We start from the raw sequence: 14168 nt of genomic DNA, 5'->3' as shown, positions 1-14168 counted from the left end.
ATCTATTCAGCTATAACTCTTATTCACGTCCGTCCAGGTTGGCAGAGATTCCTCAGTCCACATATGGGACACAGAAACGTTAAAACCCATGTCTGTGTTGAAAGGTTTCCACCAGCTCGGAGTCTGCTCTCTGGACTTTTCAGGTAACACCAGCCCCACGTTTCTAAAGCTGTAGCTTGAAAACTTTAATAAGCTGTAAAATACAAGTAAAATATTTCAGAATAAGAGTTTGGTGCATCTCAGAGCTCCTGATGAATGGCTGGTGTTTCAGTCTGGGGTTCACTTCTTTGATGAGTGATTCATAAATAAATTGACTCAGGAAAAAACCAAAGACTTTAGATCATTGGGAATGTCTTCACCCAGCTTTTACTTTGGTAAAATACTTTTGGTTCACAACTCTTTATATTGGCAAATTAGCAAAAATATTCTGCCATCACCTTTTTATTTAGATTTATTATGTGACTTTACATGTTTATATTTCAGTCTAAATATTAGGGTTTAACCTTATATATAAAAATGTATTCTAAATTGGTAGTTTTGACTTCATACATTTAAATTTGATTCTGAATATAAAGGCTTAACCTCATACTTTTAGATTTATTCTAAATGTTTAGGTTTAATTTAAGATCTATTTTGATTAAATTTATCATCATCATCATCATAAACAACTATATAAAATACTGTTTTATAGTCCAATGGCTGTCCAAAGTGTTGAACATTACCTAAAACAACTTGATTTTAAATATTTAGGTTTGATTTTATATATTTAGTTTACATTTTAGATGTTTAGTTTTTATTTAGATGTTTGATTAGGTTTGATTGAAATATTTAGATTAACATATTTTTTGTTTAATTTTAGATATTTGGTTTTTAAACAATCAGGTTTAATTTTATTTTGTTTTCATCTTTAAATTTTGGTTTCAACTTCACATATTTAGATTTGATTCTAAATATTTAGGTGACATTTACATATATAGATTTGGTTTACAAATATTTAGGTCTGCTTAATATATCTGATTCAACATTTTTAGGTGTAGCTTTATTTGTTTAGGTTTAGTTTTAAATTTTCAGGTTTATCTTTCTATATATTTTGATTTGATTCTAAATATTTACATTATTTGTGGAACGTTAAAGAGCAAGTCACCCCTACCAGATTCTTACTCAACTCCCACTTCCTGTTTGAAAAATGCAACAAATGCTGTTGCCTAGCAGACCGAGAGGGTGGAGTCACTAACAAATATACACACTCACAACATTGTGACACCATAATGTACCATCTAACATCATAGTGTACCTCTTAGCCAATAGCGGTGGCAGATTTAAATTCAAATGCAGTGCAGAGTTTTTACCAGACGACGGTGCATCACTGACAGTTTTAGGCAGAATATTTAAATTTTAACTAAAATGAACTAAAATGCCGAATTATTGAATACATTTGTCTACAGCACGATCAGACACTCATTTATATAGTTTATCAGCAAAAAATGTTGATTTGGAGTGACTTGCTCTTTAAACAAGGTAAAGTAGTTTTCAGTGTAAAATGGGGCACATTGTGCCTCACACAGAAAGTTCCTATTTAAAAAATCTTTAAAAGCTGTACCACACAACAAATTTAGAAGCAACAAAGAAAAATCTATTTCTGCTGCCTTACAGTCACGTTGAGTTGGCAGCATTAAGAGAAAGCTACTCATCTCACTTCCCTTAATTAGGCCCAGGTAGAAGCACAGCACTGATCTTTCCGTCAGAATCGTTGAATCACCTGCTGCAGATTAAACAGAATGGGATGCTTTTATGTCGCTAATAAGGACCAAACTTCAGTGAAGCAAAGCGAGGACAGGCTTTCTCCCTGCTGGGCCTTAATGATTTTTTCCTCCACAGCGGACGGCAAACGGCTGGCCTCGGTCGGCTTGGATGACAATCACACCATTGTGCTGTGGGACTGGAGGAAGGGGGAGAAGCTCTCCGCCATGCGGTTGGTTTAATGTAGTTATATTACAGTGCTGACACTGAAGGCTGGCCTTTCGGCGTGCAGCAGCTGCCACCCACACATCTGTATGGCCTTGACAAACCTCCCTGTTAATTCTGCTGTTCAGATATGGACATTCATAGATGAGGACTAAATTGGAACCAATTTGCCGGAAGCTGATTAAAAGGAGAAGTGGAGAGAAGAGGAATTAATTTCTGGTTTAAGAAGGCAGCTCCTCTGCAATACTAAACCACTTCCTGTTCCAGAGCGGTTACAGTTTGGAGGGCTTTAGCTGTAAATCTATGATTAAGCAGAATAACATTAACCCATTAGGTTTAAGCTGTGTGACATGTAAGATAGTTTTATTTTTTTCTTATAAGAAAACAGATTGCAGCTTCAGTTGATAGACTAAATTATTTTTACACCTCATTCAAGGTGATGTTTCAAATAAATTTGACAGTAAATCTGCAATTTTAACCCTCCCTCTGTCTTTATGGGTGACCCCGCGAGGAAAGTTGACAATTGAGCAGGATTGATGTTTTATCCCTTGAGATCCACGTGGCAGGGGTGAGGTGGTGCTCACTCCTCACCCCTGCCACGTGGACCCAAGGGATAAACCATCAATCCTGCTCAATTGTCAGCTTTCCTCGTGGGGTCACCCCCATTAGGACAGTGGGAGGGTTAAAGGGCTTGAATGCATAGAACACGCCTGACGTGTTCACTTAGACTTTTACCAGACCTGAATTATAAAATTACGCCAAAGCCGGATGGGTCAGTTGACTATCAGGTTTGCTGCAGGAGAAATTATATAATCAGAAAATGAGAAAGGAAGAGAAGTTGTGCCACCATTTCTTTGCTCGTTGCTCATTTACTTGATTGAGATTCTCCCCCCGTCTGCTCTGGAGCAGGGAAATATGTTTTAGTCCCCAGCGTATTGAGCCCAAGGCTCTCAGCAGCACAGGGACAGCATGGAGCATCACTAATCTCCTTTGCAGCAGATCCTGGTGGGCAGTGCAGTGAGGTGCGCTGAGGGAGATGGCTCATGCAGAACCACTGTCTCGCTGAGGAGACGAGGAGGCTGAGGGGCAAAAATGGAGACAACACAAGCTGCAGTTTGAAATTGCCCTAACAAATATAATTTCAAATGTTCTCATCTTTTAATTATTGCTGTAATTCTCCATTATCTTTATTTATAAAGGCAGATTAAAGCAAAGCTTATTTCTTTAAACAAAATCATTTAAAAAAAATGTTTAATTTTTTGTGGTTATTTTCTGATGCATGATTTGTTATTTTGTTTCCAGAGGAAGCAAGGACAAAATATTTGTTGTCAAAATAAATCCCTACCTGCCTGACAAGCTCATCACAGCTGGTGTGAAGCACATGAAGTTTTGGCATAAAGCTGGTGAGGCTCCCACTTCTCTGCAGGCTGAAGTAGACTCTAACAAGCAGAACTCTGGCTCAGCGATGACACGTCTCAGTGTGTCTGCCTCTCTCTCTCTCAGGCGGTGGTCTAATTGGACGCAAGGGGAACATGGGGAAGACCGAGACAATGATGTGCGCTGTGTACGGCTGGTCGGAGGAGATGGTGTTCTCAGGCACTTGCACGGGGGACATTTGCATCTGGAGAGACATTTTCCTGATGAAGACCGTCAAAGCTCACGATGGTCCGGTTTTCAGCATGCATGCTCTTGAAAAAGTACGTCATGGAGCTTTCCTTTTTAAAAGACTTTTTAAGTGATTGTTTTACATGAATGTATTACTTATGCACATGATTTATTGTTTCCTTGCAGGGATTTGTGACAGGTGGAAAGGATGGAATAGTAGCTTTGTGGGACGACACCTTCGAGAGATGTCTCAAGACCTACGCCATCAAAAGAGCGGTCCTGGCTCCAGGCTCCAAAGGTAAAAAGGTCACCCTGTTCTCCACTCATCTGCTCCTTTTTTACAATTTGACCATTTAACGCAAATGCATTTAAAACATCAAATGCGTTTGGCTCCCATTCACGTTAAGCAGTGGCTTTTATTCTGTAATTCGTCAAATCTGCAGGGCTTCTGTTGGAGGACAATCCCTCCATACGTGCCATATCTCTCGGCCACGGCCACATCCTCGTGGGGACGAAGAATGGGGAGATCTTGGAGGTGGACAAGAGCGGCCCCATCACTCTCCTCGTCCAGGTGGGACGAAGGAAACACACTCAGGATCCATCTGATGGTGCAGGATGAGCTGTAGGCTTTAATGTGACAGCAGATGAAGTGCGACGTTCTTACAAGTTTGCAAGCAGAATTTTGGGCTGAATTTCACAGTTGCAGGAGCATTTGTATATTTTTTTATTGGTGTATGCATACATAAGTGATCTTGCTGAGACTACAAGAGAATGCTCTCGTTAAGAAGGTTTAAATTATTTCCATATTTGATCTAAAATCCCAGAAAGCTTGTCAGAGATAACGTGCATGAATTATTTAAATTGATGTAACCTAAAGCCGGGCGGACATTGTAAGACTTTTTCACTCGTAGGACTCAGCTTCAGCTCAAACTGTACGACTTCCCCGCAGGGCAGATCTCACGTCACGAGCCATGTGCTCACACTGTACGTCTGGTAGCAACACGTCGGACCTAAAACTATGCTAAAAATAGCAGTTTTTACACAACACGTCAGACTTTTTTGTCTTGTTTTGCCTGTTGTCCTTCGGGAGTGCTGCAGGAGGACACACAGGGATTTATGGGGGTTGGATGAGGAAAATGAAATAAAGAAAGTAAATCTGTGTTTTGTGATCAGTTTAATTTGACACGAACACGCTTTCTTGACAATCTTTGTGAGTAAAAAAACGTGTAGAAATAAAAACGAACAACGTGTGTTATTAGGGAAATAGCGGGCGAGCGGTGTTGATGCAGGATTGCGCATGCGCCGTGAGCGGTTCTGATACTTTTTGGGTCGCAGCTGCTCGCAGCGCCGCTTCAACAGCGCGATACCCTCACGAGGGACGAGCAAAATATCAAACACGCCAGAAGTCCGTGCGACCTCACGATTGCTGATCGGTAGCTGGTCACGTGGTGTTAATCGCTTCTCGTAACCCCCTGTACACTACACGACGCTCAGCGCAAAACTCGCCCAGATCTTGTGGATTCTCGCACGAGTGGAAAATCGGTTCAAAAAAGTGAAAAAGTCGCACAGTGTACGCCCGGCTTAAGAGTCAAACAACACGTTTTTGATTCAGTCAGGGGTCAGAGATGCAGAGAAAAAACGAGTCAGCGCAGATTTGCTGTTGCAGTGCTCATAAATGTTGATGAACTAATCGGCTGAGAAATTGTTCATTTAGTTAAGTGGTTCCCAGAATGCAAACAGATTTGATTGAGTGTCCTTGTAGATGCAGAGGGCCAATTTATAAAAGACGTGACCCAAAAGGTTGTTTTCGGATTCAGTCTGCAGCTGATCGTCTAATTTAGTAACTCTATCTGTAACAGTGAGGTCATGAAAGGATGCACACTTTGGCCTTTTAGCACCCTGCCCTCCTTCATCCCCTCTTTTAGATTAACAAGCACAAATGAAATATTCATGCATGTGTATGTGTCTGCAGGGTCATATGGAGGGTGAAGTGTGGGGCTTGGCCACTCATCCTCATCTTCCTCTCTGTGCCACTGTCAGCAATGACAAAACCCTGCGCATATGGGACCTTTCACCCAGCCACTGCATGTTAGCTGTACGCAAACTCAGGAAAGGTTCGTCATAGCTGAAACACTAAAGGATGAGTGTGTTTCCTGGTGGGATGCGTGCTAGTTCCGGGGCTTTACCGTTGGCGCTGTCCTCCACAGGCGGCCGCTGCTGCTGCTTCTCCCCAGATGGGAAAGCCTTGGCAGTGGGGCTGAATGACGGCAGCTTCCTCATTGTGAACGCAGACACCCTGGAGGACCTGGTGTCCTTCCACCACCGCAAAGACATCATCTCCGATATCAGATTCTCACCAGGTCTGTGGTTCACCTACTCAATTCTCAAAAGCTCCTCTGTGATGTAAATTGACCTTTTAAATCCCTCTGCCCTGAGTTTACGTCATGTAGGAGGCTGAGTATCAGCAGGTATGCACGTTCTTCCCCCACTGTGACGCGGGGAGGTATCGCTTCAGGCCTGACCCAAATTAATAGCTTTCTGTAATGAGGCCAGACAGTGAAACAGTGGGGGTTGACAAAGTGAGAGCAAGAAACTAAACTCGGTTTCGTCTGGACAGTTAATCTTCAGAGGAACGGATCCTGTTTCTCCATGGATTCCTGAGAACACACAATTATAAGTTAACGTTTCAGGATAAAATGAGCTTTTTGTATTGTTAAAAGGATAATTGTGTCTTCCCTTTACACGTCCTCTTTATTTGTTCTGCAGCTGTAGCGAAAACTCTAATATTTTTCTGCTATAATTTCTTATGAAATCAAAATATCAGCTTTGTTGCAGAATTTTTCCTGTTTCCATCTAATGCACTCTAAGAAATTAATTGTTGAATTTATTTAAGTTAACTAGTTCCGCTAAACCGTGTTGCTTCAGTATAAAGAGTCATACACATGGCTAAACATTGTTTTGTTGAAAGTAAATGCACATTACTTTTTACATTTAAAATAACACTAACACGGTTAGGTTCAGGCAGTAACCCAATTGCAGGAATAACCAGCCTTGGTTCTGGTTCAGGGTCTTTAATAACCAAAAATCACCACACACAGTGGGAAAAACAAATCAGAAGTCACAAACACAAAGGCACACTGGCTCTATTAAGCAACACAACAGCATTCTGCCGTCGTCAGTGGACTCTAAAATCCAGGGAGTATATGGAGAACCATTTGAACAACAAGAGACTGACCGCAGAGCTGGGGAGCACAGAGAGCCTGTTGCTCAAAGTGGACAACAACTCCTCCAGTTCTTCCTCCTCGTCGTCATCCTCCAAAAATTGCAAAAATCTTAGCAGCAACGCCACGACCGTGAACTCCTCACCACGTGGTTACAGCTCCACCAACGGCTCCGTGCCCTCCTCGGCGCAGCCGTCTTCAACGGGGAAAAACGACAAAAAGCAACAACTCATAACAAACGCAATAAGTTTCCTGCTTCTCCCCCTATAGGTTGAAAGCAGATTTACAACTGCCGTAAACAACCCTGCAGCAGGCCTTGCAGAAAATGACATTGTCAGACAGGGCGTTGTATTTTTATAAATGCATGGTTGTTGGCAGTTAAGAAACAAAGACAGAAATAAGGACTTAGCGACTTTTTTATATGGTTTGATACTAAAACCAATGAGTGTCAGCCACGCTGATGTTCACTCTCGTTTTAGCGCTGTCTACTTCACATTTTCTTCTCTTCGCCTTCAAATACATTACTCTAAACCTTTTTACTTCCAAGCTCTGCTATGACACCAACAAATAAAGCAAAATGCTTCTTCTGTCACTTTTAATTGACAGTTGGCGAACTGAAAAAAACTGCTAGTCTTTATATGAGCTACCAGCACAACAAAGCCGTAAAGCAGAAACCTCCCACTTGTGCCGACTCAAACCACCAAAGTTGTTTAATGCAGTTTCTGCTGGTTTCTGGTCAGAAGAGGGCTGCAGACTGCTGTCCAATGTGAAGCTGCTCGAGTTTCTTGCTCAAGAACCACTGAAACCAGTTTGAAAGCAGTACCTTAAAAGTGTTAAAAACTCTTTAGTGTTGCTTCAAGCAGCTGGGTTACGTGGAACCAGTTGACATAACTAGGTTAAATAAATTCAACATTTCATTTCTGAGTGTAGATGTTTGAAACACGATCTTTAAAGTCTTCATAGAGTAATTTATTCATAGAAATCTAAAGTGGTACAATAGAGATATCCCAGTGAGACTGAGTGTCCTCTCTGTTTGGCTCAGGAGCTGGGAAGTACCTCGCAGTAGCCTCAGGAGACAGCTTTGTGGACATATACAATGTAATGAGCAGCAAACGGGTGGGAGTGTGCAAAGGATGCCTCAATTACATCACCCATCTGGACTGGGACAAAAGAGGTAAACCAGTTTCCTTAAATGGGATTTTTTTGTTTTACTTTGTGGATTAAATCTAAATGACTTTCTGCCTAATTGAAACTCACTGGGCTCTGTCATTTTCCAGGAAAACTACTCCAAGTCAACACTGCGGCCAAGGAGCAGTTTTTCTTTGAAGCTCCGCGTGGGAAGAGGCAGACTATCCCGGTTACAGAGGTAAGCAGAGAAAAAAGAGACGAGAGTCGCCACGGCCGTTGAGTCGCCAGCCAACATTTCCCCCTCGGGACCAGACGAGACTCGGGGAAGGGCATTGAAGCATTAACATGGCCCACTTTTCACCAGCATGAGTCTAATTTGGGCCATGGAAGTGGGATAGTGTTTATGATGGCTTTAATGCACTGTGACATTCAGGCACCTTGTGAGACTCGCGTTTACTAAATAAGTGTCAGAGATGATAGATGCTCTAAGGTGGTGACTCAGTGAAAAACGACATGTCCTCCTCTGGCTCTTTTCTTCCCCTCACATTCATTACTGAAGCACACAAAGCTAATTGACTGGTTGGGACTTAGTGTTCTGTTTTGAATTTGTTTATTTTGTTTCTGTGTTGTAAATATTTCCTTGTAAATTTTAGGCAAAGATGTGTTATTTGTACTGCGGAGAACCTCAAGGCCCTGTTCTCAGTCCCATACTTTTATATATCAGGCCAAATAAAATCTAAGTGAATTATTTTTCAGAGCTTGTTTTCCCCCATTTTTTTTCTTTTTACATATTTCATGATGTATAAATAATTTATTTTGAAACTGACAACAGGAAAATTTTAAGTTTAGAAGAAAACAAGGACTGAAAAACAACTTAAATAAATGAATATGATGATTTAAAATGATATGTTTGTTTTTTGAAAAAGATTACTTACTAGAATCTAGTAAGGGTAGCTTGCATTTTTTAAACTAACCTATTTTTTTAACCGTTGACACTGACCTGAACTCCATCTACGCACAATTTCTAAAAATGTTTTGTTAACTTTGATATTGAATGCTTTTATTTTAGGTGGAGAAGATCGACTGGTGCACTTGGACTTGTGTCTTGGGGTCGTCTGTCGAGGGTATCTGGCCGGTGATCAGTGAGGTCACAGAGGTGACTTCTGCCTGCCTTAGTCACGACAAGAGGGTGCTAGCAACAGGAGACGACTTAGGCTACGTCAAGCTCTTTAGATCCCCAGTGAAGGTAGGAGATATCTCCTGGTTCAAATAAAAGCTTTGAGTTTTTTCAAATTATGTTAATTTTGTGTTAATGTCAAAAACGCTAAAAAGTCACTTCTTTCCCTCAGGGGAGGCATGCAAAGTTCAAACACTACGTGGCACATAGTACCCATGTTACCAATGTGCGATGGACCCACGATGACGGCTTCCTGATGTCAGTGGGTGGGGGGGACACGTGCCTGATGATCTGGGCCCATGAGCCAGAGGGTCTGCGGGATATCAAGCTGTGTGACAGCGAGGAGTCGGATATCGAGAGTGAAGATGATGGAGGTGAGAGATTTAATCCTGTTTGTGTTTAAAATGGTCATCTTTCTTCTACATTTAAGTCTTAACTCCCATCCTGCACTAGGCTATGACAGCGACGTGACAAGAGAAAACGAGATCAACTACACCATCAAGGCCTTATCCACCAACATGCGACCAATGACGGGGGTGAAGCCCCACCTGCAGCTGAAGGAGCCCTCCATCGATGAAAGGTGCTTATGGAGCTTTGCTACCAGATCCACAACCAAGAAAACGAACCTACCTTTTTTCAGGCATTTCTCTTCAAGCCTGAAGATTCTTACCTTTTTTCCACTTCTTTGAAATAACTGCCTTTTCTGCTCTTCTTCTTTCCTTTTAATGGCTGTCCATCTCTGATTATCCTGCTGCGTTCTTTTATCCCACACGAAGACAAGGGGTGGTCAGGTAAGTTTGTGTAGTCGTGCTCTTTCTGCAACAAGAAAAGGCTGTGGGCATGATCGGGGGCAAAATATACAAAAGTGAAATGTTAATTATATCTGTGGCTGCAACAATACAATAACTCAATAACCGATGCAGTGAAAAATAAATAAATCCATCCAGCCAGGTTCTGTTCTTGAACCTGAATTAATCAAATGTTGTTATTTCCTCATTTTAGCACAGTTTGTTGTGCATTTTTATTGTATTCTTGTGTAAACTGTTTCAGAGACTATCTTGTGCCTCAGTTTGATTGATTTCAAGAAAAATTATTTTTGATCCAAGCATCCATTCAGCTTCCTCTCTTCAGTTGTCATGGAAATGGTCTCAGGTTGTTATGGTTACGCAGTGGCACTAACTTGTATTTTGCTGTAAGTCCTTAGCAGCTGAGGTATAGGGTTACATGGGTCTACTGAGCAGCATTATGGGAAACTTTTATCTAATTCATAGTTTTGTCTTTCTTTTTTTCCGCCACAAAGAGGATCAAGGTAAATATCTTCTGTACTTTTTCTGCATTTCACCTTGTTTTTGTTCATGTATGATTGTATTTAAAGGCGACATTTTATGTAAAACTCACCTTTTTCATCCCTTTATGCTGCTATGTGGGTTTTTACTTACTCTATAAATACTCTGTACATAAAAAAAACACCCATCCATCTTAAATCAAGCAGTGGGTGGGCGTGGCCAGCTCCAATTTGTTTTAAAGTGACAGAGACCTGAAACTGCTCATTCTGGAAAGTACTGAAAATGTCAAGAATAATACTGGGGAATTGCTTCAGACAGATTTAGTGCAAAGAACTTAATAAACCTGTTTTGTATGAAGTATAGAACTATTAAAAATTAAGAAAAAAGTCACAATATGTCCCCTTTAACACTAGCACATAAATACAGTTTTATTTTGTTTATTGTTTGTTGTGTTGATCCACATTAGCTTCTGCAGCATGCTCCAGTAGCTACTCTTCCCTGGGTCGTTTCAAACAGTAAACATATAAAAACAATATTACATCAAACATTAAGTCTATAACATTTAAAACAACTTTACATGATACATTAAGTATATATCAAATAGAAACAACAATACAACAAAAGTCAAATATGTAAGAACAATTTACAACCCAACAGATTAAAATCCCATTAAAAAATCATGCCCTGGGCAGGTACAATTGATTTAAGAGATTTAATTTGCTGTGATAACCAAAGAAAAAATACTTACATCAATGTAATCTTTGAAAAATAAAAAAAAATTGAGCTGTTTTTTTAAAATTACCTGCACTCATTTGTTCTCTTAAAATTTCTGATAAGTGATTCCATTCATGCATGGCACTAAACATCCCTGTACGCTGGCTCTGATTAGTTTTAATTTTTGGCACTGTAAAACACTTCCTTGTACAATGCCTTGTTGAATAACTCTGAATATTTTCGCCAAAAGGCAACTGTAGGTAAAACATAGCTGGTATCTAAGTTGTAATATTATTTCTTTTATTGATTTAGCTAAATAAAAAACTAATAGGACACTAATAGGCCATTTTCACTGTTGCCGACACCAAAATGCAAAAGTGTTTTATTTTGAAAACACTTAGAGAGAGTGTATTCAGTAACTCTTGCAACTTCATAAATCCAGTTTCCTTTTCACCTTTTCCTCCTTACTATTAATATTCCAAAGAGGACACCAAGAAAGATGCTTCATTAAAGAAAAGGAGGCTAAAATATTCTCTTCTAAAGGCCTAAAAAGATCAAAATTGTATTACCAGTTTAGGCCACTGAGGGCAGCAACTCATCTTCACTTCTCTAAATGGCGTTGTTCTATGTTTTGCCAGCAGATGGCGCAAATTCCCCCTTTTTTCAATTAATCCATACATATAGTGCACGTGATTTTACAAAGTAAGTCTTGCAAAATTTTAGACATAGAACATATAGTAAAAAAAAACGACTGAAACTGTATTATGTTACTTGTTGCTTAAAAATAACCACTAACCGTTAAAATTGCTAAATAAAACTGTAGTACCAGCTTTCAGACACTTGAGGGGAGAAACTCCCCACCTTCCTCTTTTTCTGATGTTTTTAGAAACTAGAGTGTTGTTCTACACTCTAGTTTCTAAAAAAAACATCAGAAAAAGAGGAAGATGGGGAGTTTCTCCCCTCAAGTGTCTGAAAGCTGGTACTACAGTTTTATTTTAGAAACTAGAGTGTTGTTCTACTCCTCCTTGAACCGTCACCTTATCGTGGTGGAGGAATTTGAGTGCCCTGATGATCCTAGGAGCTATGTTGTCTGGGGCACTTTGTGCCCCTGGTAGGGTCTCTCATGACAAATTGGTCTTAGGTGAAGGGTGAGACAAAGAACGGTTCGAAGGATCTTTCATGGATGAACTATCAAGGAGTCGGAGTACCCAGCCCGGAGGGTTACCGGGGTCCCACCCTGGAGCCAGGCCTGGGGTTGGGGCCCGTGAGCGAGCGCCTGGTGGCCGGGTTTTCGCCCATGGGGCTCGGCCGGGCCCAGCCCGAATCGGATACATGGGCTCATCCAACTGTGGACCCACCACTCGCAGGAGGAACATGAAGGGTCCGGTGCAGTGTGGATCGGGTGGCAGACCGAGGCGGGAGCCTTGGCAGTCCGATCCCCGGACAAGGAAACTGGTTTTTGGGACATGGAACGTCACCTCACTGGCGGGGAAGGAGCAGGAGCTTGTGGCAGAGGTTGAGCGGTACCGGCTAGATATAGTCGGACTCACCTCGACACATAGCATTGGCTCTGGAACCCAAGTCCTTGAGAGGGGTTGGACACTCTTCTTTGCTGGAGTTGATCCGGGTGAGAGGTGAAGGGCGGGGGTTGACTTTTTGTTAGCCCCAAGACTCTCTGCCTGTGTGTTGGGGTTTACCACGGGGGAAGAGAGGGTAGCTTCCCTGCGCCTTCGGGTCGGGGAACGGGTCCTGACTGTTGTTTGTGCTTATGGGCCAAATATCAGTGCAGAGTACCCACCCTTTTTGGAGTCCCTGGGATGAGTGCTAGATAGTGCTCCATCAGGGGACTCCATTGTCCTGCTGGGGGACTTCAATGCTCACGTGGGCAATGACAGCATGACCTGGAGGGGTGTGATTGGGAGGAACGGCCTGATCTGAACTCGAGAGGTGTTTCATTATTGGACTTCTGTGCAAGCCGCAGTTTGGCCATAACGAACACCATGTTCGAACATAAGGATGCCCATCAGTACACTTGGTACCAGGGCAGCCTAGGTCGCAGGTCGATGATAGACTTTGTAGTCGTATCGTCTGACCTGCGGCCGTATGTTTTGGACACCCCGAGTGAAGAGAGGAGCGGAGCTGTCAAATGATCACCACCTGGTGGTGAGTTGGATCAGATGGCAGGGGAAGATGCCGTGTAGACCTGGCAGACCCAAACGCATAGTGAGGGTCTGCTGGGAACGCCTGGCAGAAGAACCTGTCAAGACGGTCTTCAACTCCCACCTCCGGCAGAGCTTTGACCGCGTCCCAAGAGCAGTGGGGGACATTGACTCAGAGTGGGCCTTGTTCCACTGTGAGATTGTTGAGGCGGCTGTTGCTAGCTGTGGTCGCAAGGTGGCCGGTGCCAGTCGTGGTGGCAATCCCTGTACCCGCTGGTGGACACCAGAGGTTCAGGGAGCCGTCAGGCTGAAGAAGGAGGCCTACAGGGCGTGGCTGGTCTGTGGGTCTCCGGAGGCAGCAGACAGGTACTGGATAGCCAAGCGGGGTGCAGCAGTGGCAGTTGCGGAGGCAAAATCTCGGGTGTGGGAGGAGTTTGGTGAGGCCATGGAGAAAGACTATCGATCGGCTCCAAAGAGGTTCTGGCAAACTGTCCGGCGCCTCAGGAGAGGGAGTCAGCAACTCGCTCGCACTGTGTACAGTGGGGATGGGGAGCTGCTGACGTCAACTGGGGCTATAGTTGGACAGTGGATGGAATACTTGAGGAGCTCCTCAATCCCACCTGCGCGCATTCCGAGGAGGAACCAGAGCCGGGAGACCTGGTATGGACTGTTCAATCTCGGGGGCAGAAGTTGCTGAGGTAGTCAAACAACTACATAGCGGCAGAGCACCGGGGGCGGATGAGATTCGTCCTGGGTATTCAATTCAATTCAAAAATACTTTATTAATCTCAAGGATATGGATGTTGTAGGGTTGTCATGGTTGACACGTCTCTGCAACATTGCGTGGTCATCTGGGGAAGTTCCTGTGGAGTGGCAGACCGGGGTGGTGGTCCCCATCTTTAAGAAGGGTGAC

General features: G+C 42.6%; 1 protein-coding gene across 2 annotated transcripts in view; it reads left to right on the top strand.

Annotated features, from left to right (window-relative positions):
- Positions 1-14168, top strand: part of eml5 (EMAP like 5) — a 50609-nt gene that overhangs the window by 30159 nt on the left and 6282 nt on the right. Inside the window, exons 15-29 of one of the 2 annotated variants that reach the window (XM_015970163.3) lie at positions 38-143; positions 1879-1972; positions 3268-3368; positions 3469-3662; positions 3757-3868; positions 4014-4141; positions 5543-5684; positions 5778-5930; positions 7834-7965; positions 8069-8157; positions 8989-9165; positions 9269-9470; positions 9550-9676; positions 9873-9887; positions 10397-10405. In XM_015970163.3, the coding sequence (XP_015825649.3) occupies positions 38-143; positions 1879-1972; positions 3268-3368; positions 3469-3662; positions 3757-3868; positions 4014-4141; positions 5543-5684; positions 5778-5930; positions 7834-7965; positions 8069-8157; positions 8989-9165; positions 9269-9470; positions 9550-9676; positions 9873-9887; positions 10397-10405 (1781 nt within the window). The remainder of the gene's footprint in view (positions 1-37; positions 144-1878; positions 1973-3267; positions 3369-3468; positions 3663-3756; positions 3869-4013; positions 4142-5542; positions 5685-5777; positions 5931-7833; positions 7966-8068; positions 8158-8988; positions 9166-9268; positions 9471-9549; positions 9677-9872; positions 9888-10396; positions 10406-14168) is intronic. The other variant, XM_015970164.3, reaches the window with a different exon arrangement.

Source organism: Nothobranchius furzeri, chromosome 18 (assembly GCF_043380555.1).
Source record: "Nothobranchius furzeri strain GRZ-AD chromosome 18, NfurGRZ-RIMD1, whole genome shotgun sequence".
Lineage (NCBI taxonomy): Eukaryota > Metazoa > Chordata > Actinopteri > Cyprinodontiformes > Nothobranchiidae > Nothobranchius > Nothobranchius furzeri.
Note: the sequence above shows the minus strand (reverse complement) of the source record. Positions and strands in the feature narration are given on the sequence as shown.